General features: G+C 38.2%; 1 protein-coding gene across 1 annotated transcript in view; it reads left to right on the top strand.

Annotated features, from left to right (window-relative positions):
- MYO5A (myosin VA (heavy chain 12, myoxin)) overlaps positions 1 to 20,882 on the top strand; it is a gene marked incomplete at its 5' end in the record, with an annotated part of 78,717 nt that extends 57,835 nt beyond the window's left edge. Inside the window, 14 exons of the mRNA XM_009072270.1 lie at positions 730 to 783; positions 1,480 to 1,707; positions 2,899 to 2,907; positions 4,465 to 4,565; positions 7,094 to 7,292; positions 10,776 to 10,869; positions 11,980 to 12,126; positions 12,503 to 12,657; positions 13,851 to 13,940; positions 14,657 to 14,807; positions 15,623 to 15,905; positions 16,740 to 16,914; positions 18,255 to 18,335; positions 19,199 to 20,882. Of these exons, the coding sequence (XP_009070518.1) occupies positions 730 to 783; positions 1,480 to 1,707; positions 2,899 to 2,907; positions 4,465 to 4,565; positions 7,094 to 7,292; positions 10,776 to 10,869; positions 11,980 to 12,126; positions 12,503 to 12,657; positions 13,851 to 13,940; positions 14,657 to 14,807; positions 15,623 to 15,905; positions 16,740 to 16,914; positions 18,255 to 18,335; positions 19,199 to 19,351 (1,920 nt within the window). The remainder of the gene's footprint in view (positions 1 to 729; positions 784 to 1,479; positions 1,708 to 2,898; positions 2,908 to 4,464; positions 4,566 to 7,093; positions 7,293 to 10,775; positions 10,870 to 11,979; positions 12,127 to 12,502; positions 12,658 to 13,850; positions 13,941 to 14,656; positions 14,808 to 15,622; positions 15,906 to 16,739; positions 16,915 to 18,254; positions 18,336 to 19,198) is intronic.
- Positions 20,883 to 23,317: the final 2,435 nt, after the last annotated feature.

The following is a 23,317-nucleotide window of genomic DNA, read 5'->3' on the forward strand; positions in this document are numbered from 1 at the left end:
ATCCTTGTGAAACAGTAGCTGTGTGAATGCTGACTGGTTTTTACTAAATCTTTGTCTTCCTCTACTGTTTGCTTCATTTAAGGACAATTTTTATTCTGGTGCTTAGTTGCAGACCATTTAATTTTCCAAGGTCCTTGAGCTCATCTGATGGAAACCAACAGGAACAAAAAGTGCTTGGGACTTCACTTAAAAAAATAAAAGGCTGTTTTTTTTAAAGGAATAACAATATGGAAAACTACTTAAATGATAGGAAGAAAAGTAATTGTTCATTTTAGGCAGAATAAGAAGTGTTTCAATCAGCATGCAGAGCCAAAGCACTAGGCTTAGACATGCTTAGCGGATTGTAATTTATATTCTCCTCTGATTTGGTCTCCTTAAGTTCTAAGAAAATTATGAAACCATTTTCGGCAATTGTTTCTTATTACTTTTCTACCAGTGAATTTCTTTAGTATTCTGGGATTCATCCTGTGCTGTTTCATTACCAATGGCAGTAGTGTGATTTGTATGTGATTTTATTTATATTAACCAATTATGTGTCATAAACTCATAAGTAAGTGAAAGGAGATGGTGCCAATATTCAAACAAAAGCACCTAGTAGTACCAGAATGAGTGTTTTCCAGTTTTATAGCAAAATAATTTCTGCTCCCTTTCCTTTCCCTGCTTCAACTAAATGAAAGAATAGAAAGGATTAGACTTTTATTTCTCACACTAGTCTGTATTCTTTCATAGGAGGAAGAAAGGCCTCCAATAAGAGGTGCAGAGTTGGAGTATGAGTCGCTCAAGGTAATTCTAAAACAGAGGTTTCTGATATTTTCAAGTGATTCTTGCCACCAATTATATGTGCTGGCATAGAGAGTAGCATCAGCCCTCTTATTTCTGAATATTAGCTGGAGAAACTAGCACAAAAGTTCCCCAGCAGTTATTTTACTGTAGGACTGTTCTTTGTAAGGTGTGGAATGTGTGGCTGGGGCTGCAGAACAAAAAGATCCTCTAAACCAGAGGAAGATGTCTGTTGAAACACTTAGTAAAACTTGCAAGTTAGAGGAAAAAATGCAGTGATAAATGTAGCTCTTTTTTTCAAAAAACATTATTTAAATTAATGCATGCCTTAGGCCACTAAAACTAAAAAATATTTCCTGGTATCACTGAGGGATGCAGGAACTTGTTGTGAGCTTCTTTTATTGCTAAGGGGAAAATGAAAGGAAAAAAAGATTGGTAATTTTTTCCCTTCAAATCTGTCTGATTCACGTGTATGTGTTCTGATTTTGCAGTTCAGACAAAAGTTTAGCCCTGTTAGTGAAATTCTCCCAGTCACTATTGATTGTAGTCAAGAGTCCAGGCACACAGGAGAGATTGATTTGTTGTGCTTACTCATCATTTTTACTTATCCATATCCCAAACTATCCATAGTTTTGTGCCTGTGGGTTATAGGCATGTTGCAATGCCTCTGGGTGATGGAATTGTCCCTGCTTCTTGCAGCGTCAAGAACTTGAATCTGAGAACAAAAAACTGAAGAATGAGTTGAATGAGCTGCAGAAGGCCCTCACAGAAACTCGAGCTCCAGAGGTAACTGCTCCTGGTGCCCCTGCATACAGAGTCCTCCTGGATCAGCTGACCTCAGTAAGTGAAGAGCTTGAAGTACGCAAGGAAGAAGTTCTCATCCTGAGGTCTCAGCTTGTGAGCCAGAAAGAGGCTATTCAACCCAAGGTAAATCACAGGCAGCAGTTGCACTGTGTAGTAGAGTTACATTGCATCACTGATCTGCTTTGTTTAATTTAAAAGCATGTTTGAAGGGCAAAAAAAAAAAGGTCTAGTTTTTGAAAGCCTTTCTAAGTGTAATCCATTGCTCCATTATTAGTGCACAAATTGCTGGAGTCTGAATTGGAAAATTCTATTAATAAACCAGTTTTAGGTTTGTCTACCAGTGTAAAGATATACTGATCAGACCAGGCTGGCAGATACCAAAGGTCTGGTGGCAAGGATCTCCCCAGGACTGCTTTAATAATGCAGAAATCATTCTCATCTGGAGCAGTACCATTTCTCTAGTGTGTGTGCAATTCAACTGGAAAATTTACAGGAGTTCTCAGAAATTCTTTTTAATTGATAGTCCAGTACAAGGAGCAATTTCTTCTCAATCCATACGGGATCATAGATGATTGCAAATCAATAACACTTCATAAAGATGACCTATGACAGAATTCTTTTTAATTGATAGTCCAGTATAAGGAGCAATTTCTTCTAAATCCATATGGGATCATAGATGATTGCAAATCACTAACACTTCATAAAGATGACCTATGACAACATGGAAATTTTGTATTATTGCTTGGTAGGTGTTATGTGCTTTTATGGAGAAGAGTAGATTATGACCACTGAAATACATATCTTCTGAAATGCTCTAATTGTGATGAGATGGGGAAGTAATAGCTTTGAAAGTGAAAAGGTGTCACGTAAATCCAACAACTAGTCATTCCCTGAGCTATCTAGTGTTTCATAACCACAGCAAGGAATTAACAGATATGTCATTTTCCTTTGCTACTGCAAAGTTGTGTCTATATTTCTCCTAAATTCATTGAAATTCTGTGATGCATGAAGGTGTACATATCTTGTTTTAAATGATTAATTATAAAGAAAACAAAACTCATTTTTCTGTAATGTATAGAACACTGTAATAACTTGACTATAGTAAATCTTTGGCTAACATATTTTCAGCAGTGGTGAGATGCAAGTGTTTTTACAGCAATTATGAGTATGAGGGAAAGATGAAGGTGACCTGTGGGATGGCACACAGCCAGTTTGCAGATAGCTTCTGCTTGTTAGGTTGGACAGCTGCAGCACAGGCAGATCTTTTCTAATGATTTGTTTTTCTTCTTTCTTGCCTACCAATTTGATTGCCAGGAGGATAAGGTACACATTTTCTTCTGCAGTTATAAACCAGAATTGTTAAATGCTAAGAGAGCCCTCAACAATACTTGTGCTGTCATTTCCCTGCCTCTCATAAGTAACCTACATGTCTTCGAAGTTGTTCTTGCACTTTATTTTGCTGTTACTAAAAAACTTTTCTCACAACCCTATGTCCCCCACGTCCTCATCTTCACACTCCACGCAAAGGAACAAGCTACTTCAAAACAAGCAGGTCTATCAATTTTGAACTGTTGGTTTATGGTAACTTGAACATGAAAGGAAAGACTTAGGAATTTGTCTAGTGAGCCCCATCAGTGTTTCTTGATGACTATGTCTGGGGTATAAGAACAGCACTGTGATCCAGGAGTCAGACCCCTGTTATCTTGCAAAATCCATATATTTCACCACAATAAAAAAAGTCCATAATATGAAGAAGTACCTTACTTTAGAGTGTTGATTATCCTAGCATGCAACAAACATTGCAGATTCACACTGTGCTCTGGAGAGATTGGATAGGAACTGATCAATATTTGACTAGAAATTGAATACATAGTATTTAGGAGTTTGAGAAACTGAACTGACTCTAAATGAAATGTTCAGACCCTAAAACTTGATAAATTGGCAGGCCAGATACAGCAGTTTTACTGGGTAGTAAATTAATAGTAGAAAAACCACAAAGATCTCATAACGATGCTGGGAATGATTCTGTAAGGAGCTTACATATTTTATTTATTTTCATATTAGATAACACAAATCATACTAGACAGAGATCTAGGCTCCAAAATTTATATCCACAAAGTTGTTATTGTAAATACTTTGCAAAATCATGCTCAGGAAAATAGCACCTGGTTGTTTTGAAATTCAAAAAAAGAAAGTCAGAATTCCATCTCTTGTGTTCATTAGAGTCCTATGTCTCCACTGTGAGTATTCCACAGCAATGACTCACATCAGACTGGCTGAGGTGACTGTAAACATCTATTAAGTATTTCAAGTTTTACTGAAGAAAAAAAGCAAAAGTGCCATAGTAAACATTCAGAACTGAAACAAAACAGTACTCTGATGCTATCTAACTTCAAACATTAATTATGTATATTATTATTATTTCTTGCTGTGACAGAGTACTTAAAAACATGAAGTGAAAAACAGACCTTATATATGAGATTTGAAAGGCTCCATGCAATCCTGTTTAAGAAATATTAATAGAAATAAGATGGCAAAATTGTGCTTCTTCAGTTTCAGTACTAGCAGCTGTCCCTGGTAATTTGAAATAAAATGCAAATTCATCATTTCTTGGAATTTATCTTGTTCCTTTTATGTGATGAACAAATGAAAAGAGGTTAACACATACACCCACTTACTAGGCAGAGCAGTATTTGTCAGTGTTGCATGCATTTATTTTAAAAGATACACCAAATGCGCATAGAAATTATGAAGCAGCCTCCTAATTTTAATGTGGCTACTCAAAGATTAGTGTTCCACGTGGGTAAATTGAAGGAAACATGGGTTCAAAGAGCAGATACGTTGTTAAACTTACTCTGGAAATCCTCATTCTTTTTCCAGAATACAATGACAGATGCTACAATCCTCTTGGAGGATGTACAAAAGATGAAAGACAAAGGAGAAATAGCACAGGCATATATTGGCCTGAAGGAAACAAACAGGTACAAGTTCTCTTTAATCTGTGATGGGTTGGGGTCTGCTGTGACACTGTGTGTATTGTGCTCAGTAAGTTCCATCCATGTATGTCTAGATGCTCAGAGATCACTCATCACTGGGGTTATATGTCAGTTCCATTAGTAAAATTGCGGTGTGCAATATTTGACAGGATTTGGAAATAATGGGGAAAGGCAAAGTCAAGCCTTTAATTGCTGTGTTGCTCAAACTGGGTGCCATTCCCCATGCTGGTTTGTTACCCTCTGCACCTCAGTGGTCACAGTAGTCAGTTGCAATCCATTTATTGTAACAGCACAAAATGCTGTAACCAGTTGGGCTGACACCAAGAGCTGAATTTCATCATTAAGAAGAAAAACATATGAACAAGAGAAGTAATTTGCTAAGTTTCAGTGCATTTTTTTTGTTTCGCTTTTGTAGTAACTGTAATTTAGTGTGTAATGTCCTTACCATGTCACCTCATCACCATCACGTTTGTCTCTTGTATTTTTTAAACACTTTTCTTGAAAGGCAATCTCCCCAGGACTATCATATGCTGAATGAGGACGGAGAACTTTGGCTGGCTTATGAAGGGTTAAAACAAGCCAACAGGTTACCAGACTTCTCAGAATGTTTTTTTTTTCATTTGCATCTTCTTTTCTAGCTAACTGTGCCCCTTGCTATGGGTTTGCTTTAGCTGAAGTACTTCTATTGCTTTAATGGGTAGAACAACATTCAACACAAATTATACAAAGTAAAGAGTTTCCTCAAACCTAATCCCTAAACCTTTCTACTTGTCAGGTTTTATCATTTAAAAAGTTAAGATGGCACAGCAACCAATACATAATTCATAAGAATACTTGTACAAAAATAGACTGTAAAATAGCAGAAGCTCCACAACTGGAAAATACTTGTAGCCGTGTATTATTTGCCTTTACACCAGGTTTCAAAATTGATGTTCCTTACAGTTTTTCAGCCTAAAGAAGTACAACCATTTTAGTAGTTATAAAACTAAAGTTTAAGTAGCTTCAGTGTACTCTTAACTTTCAAACAGAAATGAGTCTTACTCTCCTTGTTGTGACTCAAGTTCAGTAGAATGAACATTCTTCTCCCACGTCTCTCCATGCAAGATTCAAAATGTAAGTCACAAAATAACCAAGAAACAGAAGTAACCTTTAGCTCCTCATGGTGCTATTCAAGCCTCAGTGCCATCACTGCAAAGACTGCATGCTGCTCATGGAACAGGCAAGAGGAAATGCAGAGAAACTCCTTGTCAGGAAATGCAGTTCTGGCTCTGTATGCACATCTGGGCCTTGTAGCCATACATGTGTCCCAGACTTCCAAAGTGATTCCTAGTCCTGCACTGACAGCTAATTCAAGAGATCAGCACTGCTGATGTTCTTCAATGTGTGCACTTGGTAGCAGTAACTACAGAAGGTGGTATTTTGCAATGGATGCTACTAACTAAAGTCTTTCCTTTTCTTGTGCTAACAAATTCTACACCTAACATTGTTGTGTAAGCCTGCGAAGATCTAACTTACAGCAAGTGTTCTGCAGAGCAGGATGGGAGTTTGTTTGCTCTGCACCTCATGCTTCTTGTCCTAGCACTGTAGAGACAGGAGGTTGTACATTAAATGGCAGAGCAGTGCAGGTAAATGACTATTTGCCCTTGTGTGCTTGATCAGTCTAGTTACTAATAAATGTTCCTGCCGTATGCATATTTAAACCCTGAAAGATTGTCTAATTGAACACTGGTAGGCAGTAGTGTTGTCATTTCCTGTGTGTGTACGTATGAAATTATGAGTCAGAGCACTTGGACAGTGCCTTGCAAGCAGGAGTAGATCCCCCAGCACTGCTCAGAAGGAGGCTGATATGTGTTATCCCCATTTCACATGAGAAGAATTTGAGATGTGATGTGCCCAAGGGAAAGGAGCAAGTCAGTAGTGAGGATAAATAGAACTCCTGGATTACAGTCCTGAGTTTGGTTCTGTTGTTGACCTTCTGTCCACTAAGGACTACCCTCTGCAAAATGTTGGTTTTAATGTAAAACTAAGGGTTGTTTATGTGCATTTGCAATTAAATGGTTTCTGACTGAAGAAGTTAACTCTACAAATATTTTCCTTTGTTAATATTGCAGGGTGCTATCTTAAAGGGAACACTGTCATCTTCATCTTAGACAGATTATTTGATTTGTTTAGAGGTAAAACCTCTTTAAAGCCCCTTTAAAAGCAGTGGCAATCTGTGAAGACTTAGCTTTACATTTCTTGCCACAGTGGCACCACACACAGTATGTGTTCAGTCAAAGGAAATGCAAAGCTGTGTCACAATTAGCTTCCCTCTCTCCACTTTTTGATCTTGCAAGCTCAGTTTAATTAGAAGGCATACTGAAGGGTTTAAAGAGTACTCTGTCTGTTTCATTTTCCTTTGCAAGCCATGGCTAATTGTTCCTGAGCAGCAGCTAAAGCTTTACACTCCCTCTGAGAATTGGGGATGTAACTTTGTAAGTGTGTTCACACAAACTGTTGCTCAACTTCTTTAGGCTGTTGGAGTCTCAGCTTCAGTCGCAGAAGAAGAGCCACGAGAACGAGCTGGAATCGCTGCGAGGTGAGATCCAAAGTCTGAAGGAGGAAAACAATCGCCAGCAGCAGCTCCTGGCCCAGAACCTGCAGCTGCCTCCAGAGGCTCGAATTGAAGCCAGTCTGCAGCATGAGATCACCCGGCTGACTAATGAGAACCTGGTAAGAGAAATGATGCTGCAGGAGCAGGCCAGGGCACTGACAGACTTGCTGCACCTGTATGTTCTTATCACTTTTCAGATGGCAACTTCCCACAAAAAAATTGCAGGAGGGCAGTGGTATTTTGTAGTTAAGCTAATGGGAGAGAGAGACTTAGCATTGCCCATGAAGTAATAATGTTTCAGGGAATTCGTTTGAAGTTGGGGTATGGAGAAAGCTTGTGGATCCCAGGGTTCAACTGATGAGTTGGCTAAGTAGAATGTTGATATCCAGGGAAGTCATACAAACTATACAAACACCAAGGAGTAGTGTTTCCTCTGAAATATGTTTGTTTATTTTGCTGGAAAACTCTGATTTAATTCTTTCATTATTTAATGCCACTTTTCTTCCCATTTCTCTCCTCCCTGCCTGAAGCTACATTGTGTTATGAGCTCCAGCTATTCAGTATGTTTTGAAAAAAGAAATAGTTCCAGAAGAAGGAACTTGGTTAGAAGTCACTTAGCTAATAGTTGGTATCCCTTGTTTATTGCATGACATTTTTGTATGAAGGAAGAATTGGGTGAAACTCCTTACCTTTCCCCACAAAGGGAGTATGTTCATCACACCTGAGCTACCTCATTCCTGCAGAAATTTTCAAAGAGGCCTGTGTTGGAATAGGATTGGCTTGTTATTGTTAAAGAGAAATATGCTACTTGAGCAAGAAAAATCCTGGCTCTAAGTGTCATTGCTTCCTCCACATAAGCCAAGGTGTAGTGTTTCCTGCTTATGTATGCTAGAGAAGTTATCATTGTTGGGCTCTTGTCTTAATACCAAATATTTGGGAGGAAAGTATTAGGTAATTCAGCTTAATAGGTTTTGGAGCACTGATTGAAAGTTTATTAGAAGTTTGCCTCAGCAGCAGCAGTCTCCTGTTGGCAGAGGTGAATGGTGGATGCTTCTGTCTGTGACAGGTCCCTCAAGCTCCTTAGTCATATGTTATGATTTTTAGCCTTTTTTCCCCCCAGAAACCTACTCATCATATTCTATGTTCTCAAGACAACACACAGTCATGTAATTATATCCCAGAGGAGTTCTCTTTGTTTTCAAATGCATTGAATGTAATTTTACTGTTAAATATAGACTCATTCCTTAGTATTTCACTTGTCATGTTTGCAAGTCCTCTCCAAGTTGGGTGTATGCTTCCACTCCTACCCCCGGAGTGGAAATCATTTAGGCTTTCCAAATGTTGTATTAGAATTGTAGTGTTTACTGCAATCCCATTTTGATTAGCATAAGAAGATGTCCTGTCCAGGTTCTCACAAGGGTTATATTCAATGCTTTCACAGTACTGGTACTGCTCATTTTTAAAAGATCTGACTGTTCTGCAGCTCATCTACATCAGGTTCCCTCTGAGATAGTGGTGTGAACACCACAACTAAGGACTAGAAGACTACCTAAAAATAAGAGATTCTTGATCTTGTTGTGTTCTGATTTAATCTATGCAGTGCTTACTGAAGTTTCAGTGTCTCAAAGGGAAGGGGAAAAACAATCCTGTACCTATTTTTACAGTTTTATGAGGAGTTGTATGCAGATGATCCCAAGAAGTATCAGTTGTACCGGATTTCACTTTACAAGCGGATGATTGTATGTAGACCACGTGAATCCTGTTTCTCTGTTGTCTCGGTCGCTCTTTCTGAAGCACTAATTGAAAAGCAGGCTGCCTCCTTTTCTCCCTTTCAGAGGAAATCCCCCTGCAGAGAGCTTCACGATGCCAATTACCTCCCTCACTGCTTTTTTTGTTAGTGTCCTTTGTGTAATCGGTGTCTCTTTTTGATGCACAGTTTTGTTACTAATACAAGCCTTACACTGTGAGTAAAGCAGTTTCTTTTTGAGCACTACTTACTACATCCCTGAAAAAGAACTACATGATGCAAAAGATGCTCAACTTTCAAAACTACTTTTTGGTTTATAACTTTGATACATTTAAATTCAGTCCAGCAAAGTAGAGGACTGATCCTCTACATACTTACCAAGGTGAATAATGCCAGCAATCCACTCATAGCCTGAATTTGTTCTTAATTTAATATTTTTCATGCAAAATCTGAAGGATGACATTGGAAATAATATTTCTGTAGTAATTAAAGATAGCACCATATGTAAGCTTGAATGAATATAATTTCTGAGTTTCCAAATCTTAGAGATGTGAAATCTGTTCAATTTGTTTAGAGGAACCATAGAAAGAACTTTATTCCTCCTCACATACTGGTTGTTCTGAAATCACACCCCTTCACTGATACATTTGAAACAGTCTGTTGAACTTCCATGGGGTTTTTTTATTCATTTCAAGAGAAATTGTTCTATCTGACAATAAGTATATTGTCCTCTTAACAGAATATCTCTTGTAAAATCGAACACTGCCTTGGATGTGAAGCATGGCCTTGATTCTGTTCTGTCAACAGGCCTAGTATCTTATCTTACTGCTCAAGTACATTGCAATAGATTGTAAGCTCTTTCCAACATGATTAAGAACAATTCATGCCTAATTCTAAGTTGTTGCCCATGCTGCACTAGAAGTTTTCAGTACCTTAGGAGCTGTGTAGTTTCCCAGCTGATGCTTTTGATGCTAAGGGTTCATGGTCTCCTATGATCTTACCAGTGCCATGAAGAATCACCATGCTTATAAGATTTTTCTTTTAAGCTGCTTTCCAACACTTAACCTGGAATGGCTTTCAGATTATTTGAGCTTGAGGTTTTGCTTCCTTTAGAAGAACTTTTCCTTTTTTAAGTACTTGATTATTTTATGAATGTACTACAATAAATTTGGCACAGAATTATTCAAAGGTAGATTTCTGGGGAGTGCTCCTTTGAAAGAAAAATGCAGGTTTATTGCAAGAGTAGGACCTTTAGGTGCTAGATGGTGTTCAGAATTAAAAAAATGGAAGACATTGGTTTTGGTGTAAGGAAATGTGATGACAGCGTGGGAAATGGCAGAGCACCACAAGAAATGGCGAATGTTTGGATGTCTGATTTTGGCAAATTTGAGTGCAAGTTATGGTCTTTCTGCAGATATCTCATATTGTCTCATAAAATGGATAGATCTGAATAAGGAGTCAGTCCCGAAGGCATGAATAAATGATGCAGAAATACAGGATAGCTGTTAAATAATAAAGAAAATTATTTCCATGAGGCATTTGGAGGAGCAGTGAGGAAACATTAGGGAGATGTGTTTGCAGCAAAATGTCTTCTGCTGTACGAACTGACCTAGTTCTGAGTGTCTGCAGACTCTACCTGCCTAAGAGCTTTGCCTTTGTCATGCTGCACATAACAATATTTGCAATATTTGGCTTGTGTTGCAGGCAGTGTACCAGCTTGCAGCCCTCAGCCAGAGGATGGCACTTCTGTTCAGCTTCCCTCATGCCTTGTAATTCTAACAGCTCTGATTTTGTCTCTGTCACACATTATAGGATTGCTCTCATATCTAAGTCTTTCTCTCATCTTAATTTACAGGATTTAATGGAGCAGCTGGAAAAACAAGACAAAACTGTTCGCAAGTTAAAGAAACAGTTGAAAGTATTTGCGAAGAAGATTGGTGAACTCGAAGGTACTTTCATATTTTGAGAGAAAGAGAGATTTTTGTTTACTCTCTGTGATTTGATTGTCATCATATCCATCTGTTTTAGCAGTTGTGAGAGCATGAGGTCTTCAGCAGCATTAGCCTCTGTTGATTGCAGAAACAGGAGGTACACTCAGAGCTCTTTGTGTTCCTTTGTGAACCTTGAGAAGATTTGTCTTACTTGGAAGCAATGAAAAAAGGAGTTTGATGTTTCTCTGAAGGCAGAAACTACTTAAACATAAAGGAATGTTTCCTGGGCTGTTTGTGTACTCAAAGACAGTCTCTGGTTTTGTCAAGACAAAAGCAATACTGAATCTGAACCAAGCAGAAGTAATTTGCCCAGTTTTCCTTTGAATGTGAAGGTTTAGTTACTCAAACAAAGTTTATTTTTTAAGAAGTCTTTCAATATTGTTTGGTTACTGCCATGGACAAGATCACAGTAATGTCCATAGATAATATGGAGTGAGAAAATGTTTCTGAAGACATAGTTTTGTCTGTGTTTATTGCCTGATCAGCTTAGAAAGATGTAGTAGATCTGACTGGGAGGGAGTTAACTTTCTTCACAGCAGCCTGTGTGATGCTGTGCTTTGGATTTGAGGCTGTAACAGTGATGGGAACACACTGGTGTTTTGGCTACTGCTGAACAGAGCTGGCACAGTGTCAAGGTCTTCTCTCTTTTCCCACTCTGCCCCCTTAGTAAGGTGGGAGTGGGAGGGCACATGGGCTCACAGCCAGGACAGCTGACTCAAACCTGCCAAAGGAATATTCCATATTCTGTGCCTTGTAATGTCAGGAACAGAAGAAGGTTGTTTTGCATACCAGGTAGCTGCTGTTTGAGACTGGCTGGGTATCAGTCCCCTTGGGATGGGGAGTGTTATGAGTGATTACCTTTGCTTTGCTTCCCATCCCCCTCCCTCCCCTTTCCTTCATTTATTAAACCACCTTTATCTTGACCCACGAGTTTTCTGACTTTTGTTCTTAATATTCTCTCCCCTGTCCTGCTGGAGCCAGTACATTCCTTAGAAATGCCATAGAAATGTCTCTGGTGTGCAGTGGTTTCACTGGAAAATATAATTTCTTTTCATTTTCTCTCTGAAGTGGGCCAGATGGAGAACATCTCACCTGGGCAAATCATTGATGAACCTATTCGTCCGGTTAACATTCCACGGAAAGAAAAGGACTTCCAAGGGATGTTAGAGTATAAGAAGGAGGATGAACAAAAACTTGTCAAGAACCTTATTTTAGGTAAGCATCTCTCTCATTTGTGGTGTGTTCTGCTCCCATACACTCTGAAAAATGAATGGTAAGAACACAGAATTTGCATTAGGAAATTAACAGCTTATTTTAGTTCTGTTTATCTAAAATTCCTAAATGTCTGTTGTAATCTAATTATCCTTCCTGATGAGTATAGCACATATTAATGTCTGCATATTTTTTGGCAGGCAGTTGTCTTTTCTTATTCTGTTCTGTGTACCAAGAGGGTGGCTCTTAGTTTTGCTCTCAATTTTCACAGACCATATATAGACATGTATGTGCTATTAGCTTGGGAGGTTGCAATTACCTTGTGTAACATCTTCCAATGACTTACTTAACAAAACAATGTGTGTCTGTTTTTCCCAAGAGCTGAAACCACGAGGGGTAGCTGTCAACCTGATTCCAGGACTACCAGCATATATTTTGTTCATGTGTGTACGCCATGCAGATTACCTTAATGATGACCAAAAAGTGCGGTCATTGTTGACTTCCACTATCAATGGCATCAAAAAAGTGTTGAAGGTTAGTTAGTCTGCTTGGTTATTTTAAAATTTGTGTTTGGTTTTATGTGATAGGAATGAGGAGAAGGTTTTCAGTGAGTTGGGTCTGGATTTCTGATCGGTGAACTCCCACTGAAGTCACAATTGAGTTGTCTTAAAAACCAACAAATTACCTTGCTAGTATTTTATCCATATAGTACCAGAGATGCATTGAATTAGTGGAGAAAAAAACTGCCTTCTCTTTGATTTAAATAGTCTCCTTCCTCTGAAGCTAAGCTTATAAAGTTTTGGATGTAGCCAGAGTTTACTGAGTGAGTCTTTGTTAATCTTCTCCAGAGCACTTAATTAGTTTCATTTGCAGTTTTGGTTAACAGATTCCCCCATTTGCTTCACCTACAGATTACAATGATGATAATATGTTGCTACCTAAAGTCATTGCAAATGAGTTTGCTATGAAAGTTTAGGTCAGGGGTATCTTGAAGGCATTATTAAAACATAAATATGCTTTATGCTCATGTAGTTTTTTAGTTTTGAAATGAGACAGATGTTTCCAAAAGCCTTTAATCAAGCTGTATGTTTTGTAAAAAATATTTTGCAAACAGTCCTGCAGGATCTTACATATTCATAGGAATTTTTGAACATTTTTAAGTGAATGGAATGTATGCTATGGAGCTCTAGAACTACCTAGCATATTACTCAGCATATATTAGACCCTGTGTTCTTTGGTGAGAAGTGTTTGTTGTTTTGTTTGGTTTCCCATATCAGGCTGCCAAAATGGTTATGATGAAAGTGACATTCATCAAAACTGAATTGTTCCCTGTTCCTCCTGCTGTCTCTGCATCATTCCCATCCTCCCCACTGGGCTCTTCACAAGAGTCCTTGTGCCACAGAATAGGTGTTTTGGGAGTACAGTCACATTGCCCTGTGAGTTTTGCACAGAGCAGGTAGGATGTGTCTGTAAAATGCAGAAAGATCATATCCGTGGAGGAAATCATGCTCTGAAAGTTCTTGATAAATGCTATAGAAAACAGAGAGGTGTTTAGTGGTATTTTGTCAAAAACCTTTCTTTTCTAATACATTACTGAAATACACAAATTATTGCAAAGCATTAATATCTGAGTATGTACAAGAAAGTATATTTTATTGTTTATCTACCATTTTATTATTTTATTCCTCCTACCAGTTTTGTTGAACTGTGTTTGCTTTTATCTTCAGAAAAGAGGTGAGGACTTCGAAACAGTGTCCTTCTGGCTCTCAAACACCTGCAGGTTTTTGCACTGCTTGAAGCAGTACAGTGGAGAAGAGGTAAGCAGTGCTCCTGCTCTGGGTTCTCTTGCTCTTCAATGCTGTTGTCAGCATTGCTCTTTAACAAATCCCTGTAGTATCTCAAAATCTAGTCAAAAGTCTCTTAAAATGTCTATACCTTTTGGAATGATGGTGATGACATCAGTGGAAAGTACAGGAAGATAAGGGTTGAACCAGCTTCCCATTATTGCAGGCTGGGGGCCCAGAGGCTGGATGACATAGTGCTCCCAAAAGTGCCAGCTCAGATTAAGCAGAAGAATCTGGCTGCTCCCATTATGTTGTTTAGTGATGATTTGCTGCATCATCTATGAAAAAGGCCTTATTAAGGTCTTTAACCATAGTATGGCAGAACAGTTTAGATTTGGAGGCTGTAGTATGCCCAATTCCTTTTTCACACTTAACTGGGCTTTTGGCCAAAACTGGCCAGGTGAGAATGCCCATGCTGGAGTGGGAGGGAAGGGTTTTACCCACCAGAAAGCTACCAGAGTTTGTTCTGTGTCAGATATCGGAAGTTTCACGTTAAAGAAGCAGATGCTTAAAAAGCAAATCCTAGCATGAACCTAAATCAGAAGTTCCAAATTAAACTTTCAAGGGGCTGTGACTGCTTTTTCAAAAGTATTATTTGTCGTTTGCATGAAAGGAAATGGAAATGCTGGGTTTGTGTCATCTTTTTGTACTCCATTAAAGCATTCATTTCTGTTATTGTTTGAATTCAGGGGTTTATGAAGCATAATACACCTCGTCAAAATGAACACTGCCTCACTAATTTTGATTTAGCTGAGTACAGACAAGTACTGAGTGACTTGGCTATTCAGATCTACCAACAACTTGTCCGAGTCTTGGAAAATATTCTGCAACCAATGATTGGTAAGGCTAAGCTGAATTCCTTGAACTTCACAACAGTACCAAAATGAAAATTCTGAGGGTGTGTCTTGTATTTCTTCTTAACCAGTAGAGTTTCATAATAGTTCTTGTGGTATTCTGTTCATAGATTGCCAGGACTACACTGGATAGGCTGGATTAGAGAAAAAACTAAACTGTGACTGGTTCTTCTGGCAGTGACAGAATAAATTGATACAGCATATTCATGTTTGTCATAAATCATGCATTTGCAGGAAGAAGTTGTCAGGACAATCTGACATTTGTTGCCCTGTCTGTTGGGCAAATACTCTATGGAAATTTAGACTTTAATTACGTGGGAACTCATACTTGAAAATAATATGGAGGAAAATGTTTGGTTGTTATTCTGGACAGCAGTGAGGAATGAAATAGCTAGCAGTGGTGAAGCTCATGTTCAGAGAGATTTTTTTCATTAACAGTACTTTTCATCATCTGGTCAGACAGTACTCCCACAGAAATTTTCATTATGCTTTCCAATCACAACATTTAGAAGAATGGAACAGCTCTTGGTTTGCTGACTCTGCTGCTCATATGACCCTGGGAGAAAAAAAATTGTTTTGCTGAGCTGGAGTTAGACTTTCCTTTCAAAGACATGTTCTGGAACCTTTGTCAAAAAAAATTTAGATTTTGCAGAACACAGTGAGACACACAGTTTCAGGAAATCATGGTGAACTGTGGGTAGCAGTAAGCCCAGCCTACTCTTTCTCTTTTGCTCTCTTCCACAATATGATTGCACATCAGCAATTTTCAGTCATTATTATAATGTTGTCAATCAAATGCAGTTTCAGGAATGCTGGAGCACGAGACTATCCAGGGTGTCTCAGGGGTGAAACCAACAGGGCTGCGGAAGAGAACATCCAGCATTGCTGATGAAGGAACCTACACGTTGGACTCCATCATTCGGCAGCTGAACTCTTTCCACTCAGTGATGTGTCAGCATGGGATGGATCCAGAGCTGATCAAACAGGTTGTCAAACAGATGTTCTACATCATTGGGGCTGTAACGCTGAACAACCTTCTCCTGCGCAAGGACATGTGCTCGTGGAGCAAAGGAATGCAGATAAGGTGGGGAGAGCTCGTTATATTTTTCTTGAATGCACTGCTGGAAATCTTAGTGAACTCTTGACACTGGTGAAGATCATTGTGATGGAACCACAGATACATCGGGAATACTAATTTTCCCACACACAAACAGTTGCAGATGCTGTTAAACTGATTTTGTGTGGTTCGGTTAAAAAGAGCTTTGGTTGACTTAGGCCACATCCTACCTGACTTTCAAGGAAGTGTGGTAGAAGCAAACCAAAAGTATTTATCATCAAGCAGGAATCACTACTGTAGATGAAATTTTGGTAATTGCTTTGTCAGCTTTTAGAGAAGAATAGCAAACATACCTGCTGCATATTTTGTATGCTGGTGGTGCTGTGGATACATGTTCATCCACACTAGTTTGCTGCATCCTGAGGTAAAGCCATCTGAATCATCTCCTGCATTTGGCATCTGTTGTCCAATGGATTCTACTGGCATATGCCAGGAAATTTAGCCAGGGCATTGCAGTCCCTCAGCTTACCTCACAAAACCTCACTGTACTTTAACATGGACAAAATCTCATTTGCCTTGCTTATTATACTTGTCACATCCCTGCAATGATAGGAACAGAAACAAGTGGGAACAGCTAGTTAGTGGAAGTCTTTGACCATAGTTTCTCACTGTTATGAAAATAAAAATTTCCTGCCTTAATCAGATGAAAACAGTATGAAGACAAAATTACAGGAAATTACAAGTGTGAAGGAAAAACACTTAAGACCAAAGAAGAAACACCGGGAAAGAGAAATTGCACATGCTTTCCAGTTAGCCATAATCAAGCATTAATATCTTGATACTCTTAACCACTTTGTACAGGTACAATGTGAGTCAACTGGAAGAATGGCTACGTGACAAAAATTTGATGAATAGTGGGGCTAAGGAAACACTGGAGCCTCTCATCCAGGCTGCACAGTTGTTGCAAGTAAAAAAGAAAACAGATGAAGATGCAGAAGCCATTTGTTCTATGTGCAATGCACTGACTACTGCCCAGGTAAGCAAACTCTCATTGTCTGTCCTGCTATCACTCTTGAGCAGCTCTCTGCTCTGTTGGTGTTTGCTATTGCCTGTCAGCACTGCTGTCACACATGGATCAGAGGTTTCTTACTTTCATATGTTTTGCATTAGTGCATCTAAAACAGATTAAGTTGGAGGGGTAAAAAAAAGGACTGGGCCCTTTTGAGGTCTGATGTTCAAGTAAGTTTTGAACAAATTGGAGGGAGCTCAACAGATTTTTCAGGGTGTAATACATAACATCTCAGTTGGTGAAAATCCTTAGTGAAAATTCTTCATTCAAAGACATCTCTGTACTCCAACAGCTCTGCCTAGCATACTAGGAAATTATCTTTTTGCTATCAGAGCTAGTACCCAGTCAAGTTAATGGATGATTCAAATGGAGGTGATGTCTCAGAGTCTGAAAACAAAAGTCTTAAGTTACTGTACCCATTAGCCTCAGAAGGCTGAACCAAGTGGGCTCAGTAAACAGACTTCTATTCATTAAAGCTTAGATTTTGTACAGATAAGTTGTGCTTTTTTCTTAAACTATGCTACATTTGCATAGAGCTTGTACAGGAATAAATGGATCCAAGCATCTTTGATGCTTGCTGAAAAATTCCCACCAGGGAAAGGAAGAAATTTCTCCATTTCTTTCTCAATGGTGTCAGCACTAGTGGTTGCATTTATACATCTGTTTTGATTTAGTAATTCACATTGATGGAAAGTCTCTTAGTTTTTTACTGAATAAGAAGTTAGAATTCCATGTGCTTCAAATGTTTTAACTTTCTTTGAAAGTGGTTTGCTTTTTTGAAGAAGAGAATGGTAAAAAAGAAAAGAGAATTTTAATGGGGTTTACAAGTTTAACCCATATTACTATTGAAAGTCTGTGATGAAGTACTTTGCTTTGGTGGTTTTAGCCCTCTTTTTAGAGAAATAGCTCACTCTCTTGAACAACAGTGAAGTTGCAAGACTACAGAAGGTCATAATTACAGGGTCAAAATTAGGGTGAGGAATACATTGTGTTTCCAAGAGGGTGGGAACACAATCCGTTACTTCTTATGTGATTTTCCCATTGTTTGGCATCTTTCCACACATTTGTAGAAATTAAGAGTTTCCACATCCAAAGAGCACATGTTCTGAAGGAGGCAGAGGTATAACATAGCATTGAGCAGGTGCTGGAATCCTGTATGAATCAATGAAGCAAAAAATAACAGATACTTGTAAATAATTTTCTTTTGTAAATAGCTAATTTAAAAAGTATATATTATAAGTAACCATGTTATGACTCTGTTGATTCATCAGTAAAATGAACCTAAGAGTGGTTGTTCTTCTTCACAGATTGTAAAAGTTCTGAATTTGTATACTCCAGTGAATGAGTTTGAAGAGAGAGTCTTGGTATCGTTTATACGTACAATACAGGTAAGGTATAACTTCTCATCAAAAATCATCTAAGAACCTCTGATGAGCCAAAAAAGTTTGTACCCTGAAATACATTCAGGAATATGAATTAACCTATGATTTTTGGCTATGCTGAAAAGGTGATGCCACCCTTAAAATTTTAGGCAATCACAATTTACTGCCTCCAGCCTTAAAGGAAGATGTTAGTTTCCCTGTCAGTATGTATGAGGTTTTTGGCAGGTGAGAGGTTTTTGTGCTTATACATCTGTGTGTATGTAAACACTTGTATGCCAACTTTTCAAGTGGTAACATTTATACTTGCAAATTTACTTTAGTCAGATCTGTGACTGCATGAGAAGTTCCAACTGTTTTGAAAACTGAGGCCTGCATTCATACCAAAGCTCTTCATTTACCTCTTCTAGTTTTCTATATGTTAATGAAAATGAAAAGTGTTGAAAACTCCAAAGAAAACTAGCCAGTGGAGAAAAATAAAGGAAACAAATACGATCTTGCTGGTCTGTTAAAATTTGAATTATATTACTAGTAGGATCTGGGAGGTTGGGAAGGTAGAACAGAGATAAAACTAACTCCACTTACTGAAAAGACACTGTTACCAGATACTGGGCAAAATCTTCCTTCTGCAGGGAATCTAAATATTTTCAGATTGCATTTTGAGGAGAAGATAGATATGCAGAACTGAAGGCAATGAAAATCACTACAGTTTAATAGGACAGTTGTTGCAAATAGGTTGGCTCAAGTTAGGGTAGAGTGTGTTTGTACCCACAGATGTATCTGTAAGCACAGAGGAAATACTCCTCTCTGCAAGTTGTTTGTTATCAATGAGTTGATTAAATGCTAACGTAATCACTTTCTTATCTTTGCAGCTGCGTCTTCGAGACAGGAAGGACTCTCCTCAGTTGCTCATGGATGCTAAACACATCTTCCCTGTTACTTTTCCATTTAATCCCTCCTCTCTGGCACTAGAAACCATTCAGATCCCAGCCAGCTTGGGCCTGGGCTTCATATCACGTGTCTGATCCCAAGGATGTACCATCAGTGTTAGATGGAGAATCAGTTGCCTGATATCTTTACCTGTTAAAACATAGTGAGCCACTGAAAACACATTTTCTGAACAAACAGCCTATGTATGCCCAGATCTGTAGTTAAGGTAGCTGGAAAACTGCATAACAGCACCACAGACTGAAGGCTTAGAGAAAGATGTGCATTTGTGGTCAGTCATTGCATTTGAGAGGACATCACTGATTCATGCATTTACAGAGTATGGAAATCAGGTTTGGACAAAAATTGTGTCTTCAGCTGTCTAGAGACATTTTTAGATCTTTAGTAACATATTTAAATAGTGTAAATTAAACTCCACGTGTAATCTTCTCATAGGCAGGGACCAACAGGGACAGTCACAGTCCTGAACATGGAAGACTTGAAAGTAAGGCATTTTGTAGTAGAATACACAGTCACTTGGGAGCCTGTTACATTGAATTTGTAAAAGCTGGAATGAAAAAACACAAACTGGCAATATATAAAACTATTTCGTTAAACCACTTCCTCGTTTATGTCAGTTTGACATAAATTCTAGTGATAAGTCTTACAGTTCACTATATGCTATAACTTAGGTGTTCATTTGTCAGTACTGTGGTTTACCAAGCAAACTAAGTCGCTGCTGCATATCCTGTTCTTTTAAGTGTACGACAGTATCCTACTAAGCACTAAAAATAAGATACTTCATTTTTTGTTGTCAACCTTATTTACAGTCTGATGCAGTCTGTTATTTTAACTGGATTTTTTGCACATGGTATCAAATAACACCTGTAGAGGAAAATGGTAACTAAGCACAAGTAGCACACTGGAAATTATATGTTTAGTTATTTCTAAAAGTAGTTAGCTTGAAAACACAGAATCTTGAAGCAAATGATCAGAAGTCAGTAATGATTTTAGTATTTATTTAGGTTATTTAGTTTGTCTAATGTTGTTCTTTGTTTGTAGACCCCAGAGATGACAGATGTGTGTTTTGAGTATAATCTCTTCCGGTTTGTTGCCACTTAGAAAAAAAATAAAGTCTTCTTTCACACTGGAATTTGAGTGGGAAAACTTTAATAGAAAACTCCTGCAGTAGCCCAAGGCTCTGATTCTTTGAAAGGTTGACTAACAAGAACATTAAGTAGGTTTTGACTATGATGGTGTCATTTGACTATGATTCATTTCATGGTTGCAAATCCAGAGTGCATAATGAGAAACTGAAATATTTTGGATATTCCACATCTTGCTGGAAAGATTTTTCTGTCTCACACATCTTGGATCTGCTATATAGAATTCACATTTCACATTGTGCAGCATAAGTGCAGAAGCCTTCCTTAAGGTTCCAATTCTGTGGTGTATGGCTCAAACACACATGTAAAAAAGAAAGCCACACACATTGCTCAACTGCATTGTGCAATATTTTTAATGTATTATAATAATTAGCAGCTTAGCATTAACATTAATTTCTTTTAAAATATAAATAACCTAGCGATATATTATTAGATTATTTGGTACTAATCTGTTTGCCTGGAAATTCACAGAGAGAAAGATTTGCTGTTAAGCAGACTGAAACATTTCAGTTTTGTTTTGAGAGGGAAGTGTGCTGTTTGTATGGTTGCTAAAATCTGAAGTAAAGACAACCTAAACGTTGTATCATTTGAAGATGCTCCTGTCATCTTCATTTCAAATGTGTACGTCCCATATTGTGTTTGATGGATCATGCCAGTACTTCCAGAGCCTAATACTGCATTGCAAAAGTGTTTTGAATGATCTTTGCTAAATGATGTAGATTGTTTTCCTCTGCATGGTATACCAAATGCTTTTTTCCAATGTTACTTGATTTCTGAAACTACAGCTACTGTACAGTGGCTCCAAATAAGGTGTAAGGTAGTTTTCAGATTGTTAGGGGTACTGTACTTGTGAGAATGTAATGGGGAAGTTTCACATCCAGCAACAAGGTTAGGAAAGACAACACATGAGAACATGCTGACCTACAAATTCTCCTATTGAAAACCAAACAATTGGCATTACAGTGTGTTCATACTGCAGATCAGGAAATGTATCCACTACTTACACGTTAGTGTTTAAAATGTTTGCCTAAATGTATTTTTGTTTCATTTTTTTAAGTTTGTTTACCTGTAAAAAGCCTTATTGTATTGTTTCCTTAAACAAAGGTAGTGTTTAGTAATTTATAGGTATTATCCTTAAACTCAGTGGTTCGACTGGTATTACTTTTATATCACATTAAAAGTATATGCTGCTTGACATGTTTTAAAGGAAAATATTTTTGAGTTGGAATAGATGTGTAGTGGGTAATTCACCTAACATTTTACATGACAGTATTTTACATGCACTTTTCAGAAGTAAAATTCTAGTGTCAGTGTATAATATATCTTTCACCTTAGAACTAAAATCTCTTTAACCATGGAATATAATGCAGAATTATTTTATTGACTTTTTTCCTTTGAATCATTGTTATGCTCTTTTAATGTGGACATATCTTTTATATCTTAATTTATTATCTATTGCAATGATAGAGTTTATCAGATGCTGGAAAAATACTTGTCAATGACCCCTTAGAAATATATACAGTTATTCTAGAGATTTTGCACAATAATTACCTCGTTCAGTTTGGTGTATTTTTATTCCAGTGATCATTTTATTCTGATGTTTAGGACAGTCTTCTATCCAAATTTTGAAAAATTGCTACTCACACTTCAATCTGGGATGGAACACAGAAGTGCTTAAGTTTGTTAAATGTGATTATTCTATCACAGGAAAAAAAATAGAATCAACATCAGTGTTGAAAGTGGATTGACATCCAGTAACATTTGTTCCCAACTTGGAAACACCAGCATTTGCAATTTGAAGGTCTATATGTAATTTGTGATTTAAACTGAACACATTTCAAATACCATACTAAAACTATGAGTAAACACTTGGTTTTTTTAAGATGCTGATACTTCATGTGATAAATAAAAGCCTTTAAACATAGGTTTTCACTCGATGCCACAACAGTACATAGATGAAAACCAAAACATTGTCAGAATGACCTGAGCTCTGATCTGTTGTAGTGTCTGATGTTGTACTTAGTAAATGTATGCATCATAAAAACTGTAGCCTAATAGCTATCACTGGAAAACGTCCAAATAAAAGTACGACTGTACTATTTCCTTTGGATTTTGTTGGTTGGTTGGTTGTTCCTGAGCTGTGCTGGCACAGTCCCCAGACAGTCACACGTTTCCCTCTGCCTCCACAGCAGGCTTGGTGTTGACTTCCAAGGGAGTTGGTTAAAATCTGAGGATGTGTAAACACACACCCAGATACCAGCAATGTGCCATAAACTGCTCTGCAGATGGGAAAGCATTTGTAACCCCTGTTTGTTAGGAAATTTAGTCACCTCATGTTGTTACTGAAATAAGATTTCTACTTTGTTAAAACGTTGTTTTCTGTGCTATGGAAGCTCCTTGGTGCCAGGCAGGGAGGGCTGGTCAGCCTTCAGGCACAAAGCCAAAACCTGGCACTATGATTATTCAAATCGAAATCCTCAGGGCACAAAGCCAAAACTTGGTACTATGATTATTCAAATCGAAATCCTCATAAAGGGTATTTAAACATAATACCTGTTGGTGCCTTAAGCTTACCAAATGCATTTTGAGTTGTTTATTTTAATCTCATTCTAAGTTTGTTAAAGAAACTCCTTTACAGTGCCATGTAGGAAGGCAATCCGTGTTTCTTTTGGTTTTCCCTCCTGGGTCAGGACTGCTTCCCTCTCGCAGTGGCTATTCCTGCTCCCTAAAGCTGTATCCCAGTACGGTAACCGGGGCTGCTCCAGTGTACACCTGTCAGAACTGGGAGCTCTGGCCGCACAGCAAACCCCGCGGAGTGCGGAGTGCTGTAACCGGGCGCTGGGCACCGGGGCGGGCAGAGCGGGGTGACCGTGCGGGACCCGAGCCGGGCTGCTCCCC

The sequence above is a fragment of the Acanthisitta chloris genome, unplaced genomic scaffold, assembly GCF_000695815.1.
Source record: "Acanthisitta chloris isolate BGI_N310 unplaced genomic scaffold, ASM69581v1 scaffold18153, whole genome shotgun sequence".
Taxonomy (NCBI): Eukaryota; Metazoa; Chordata; class Aves; order Passeriformes; family Acanthisittidae; genus Acanthisitta; species Acanthisitta chloris.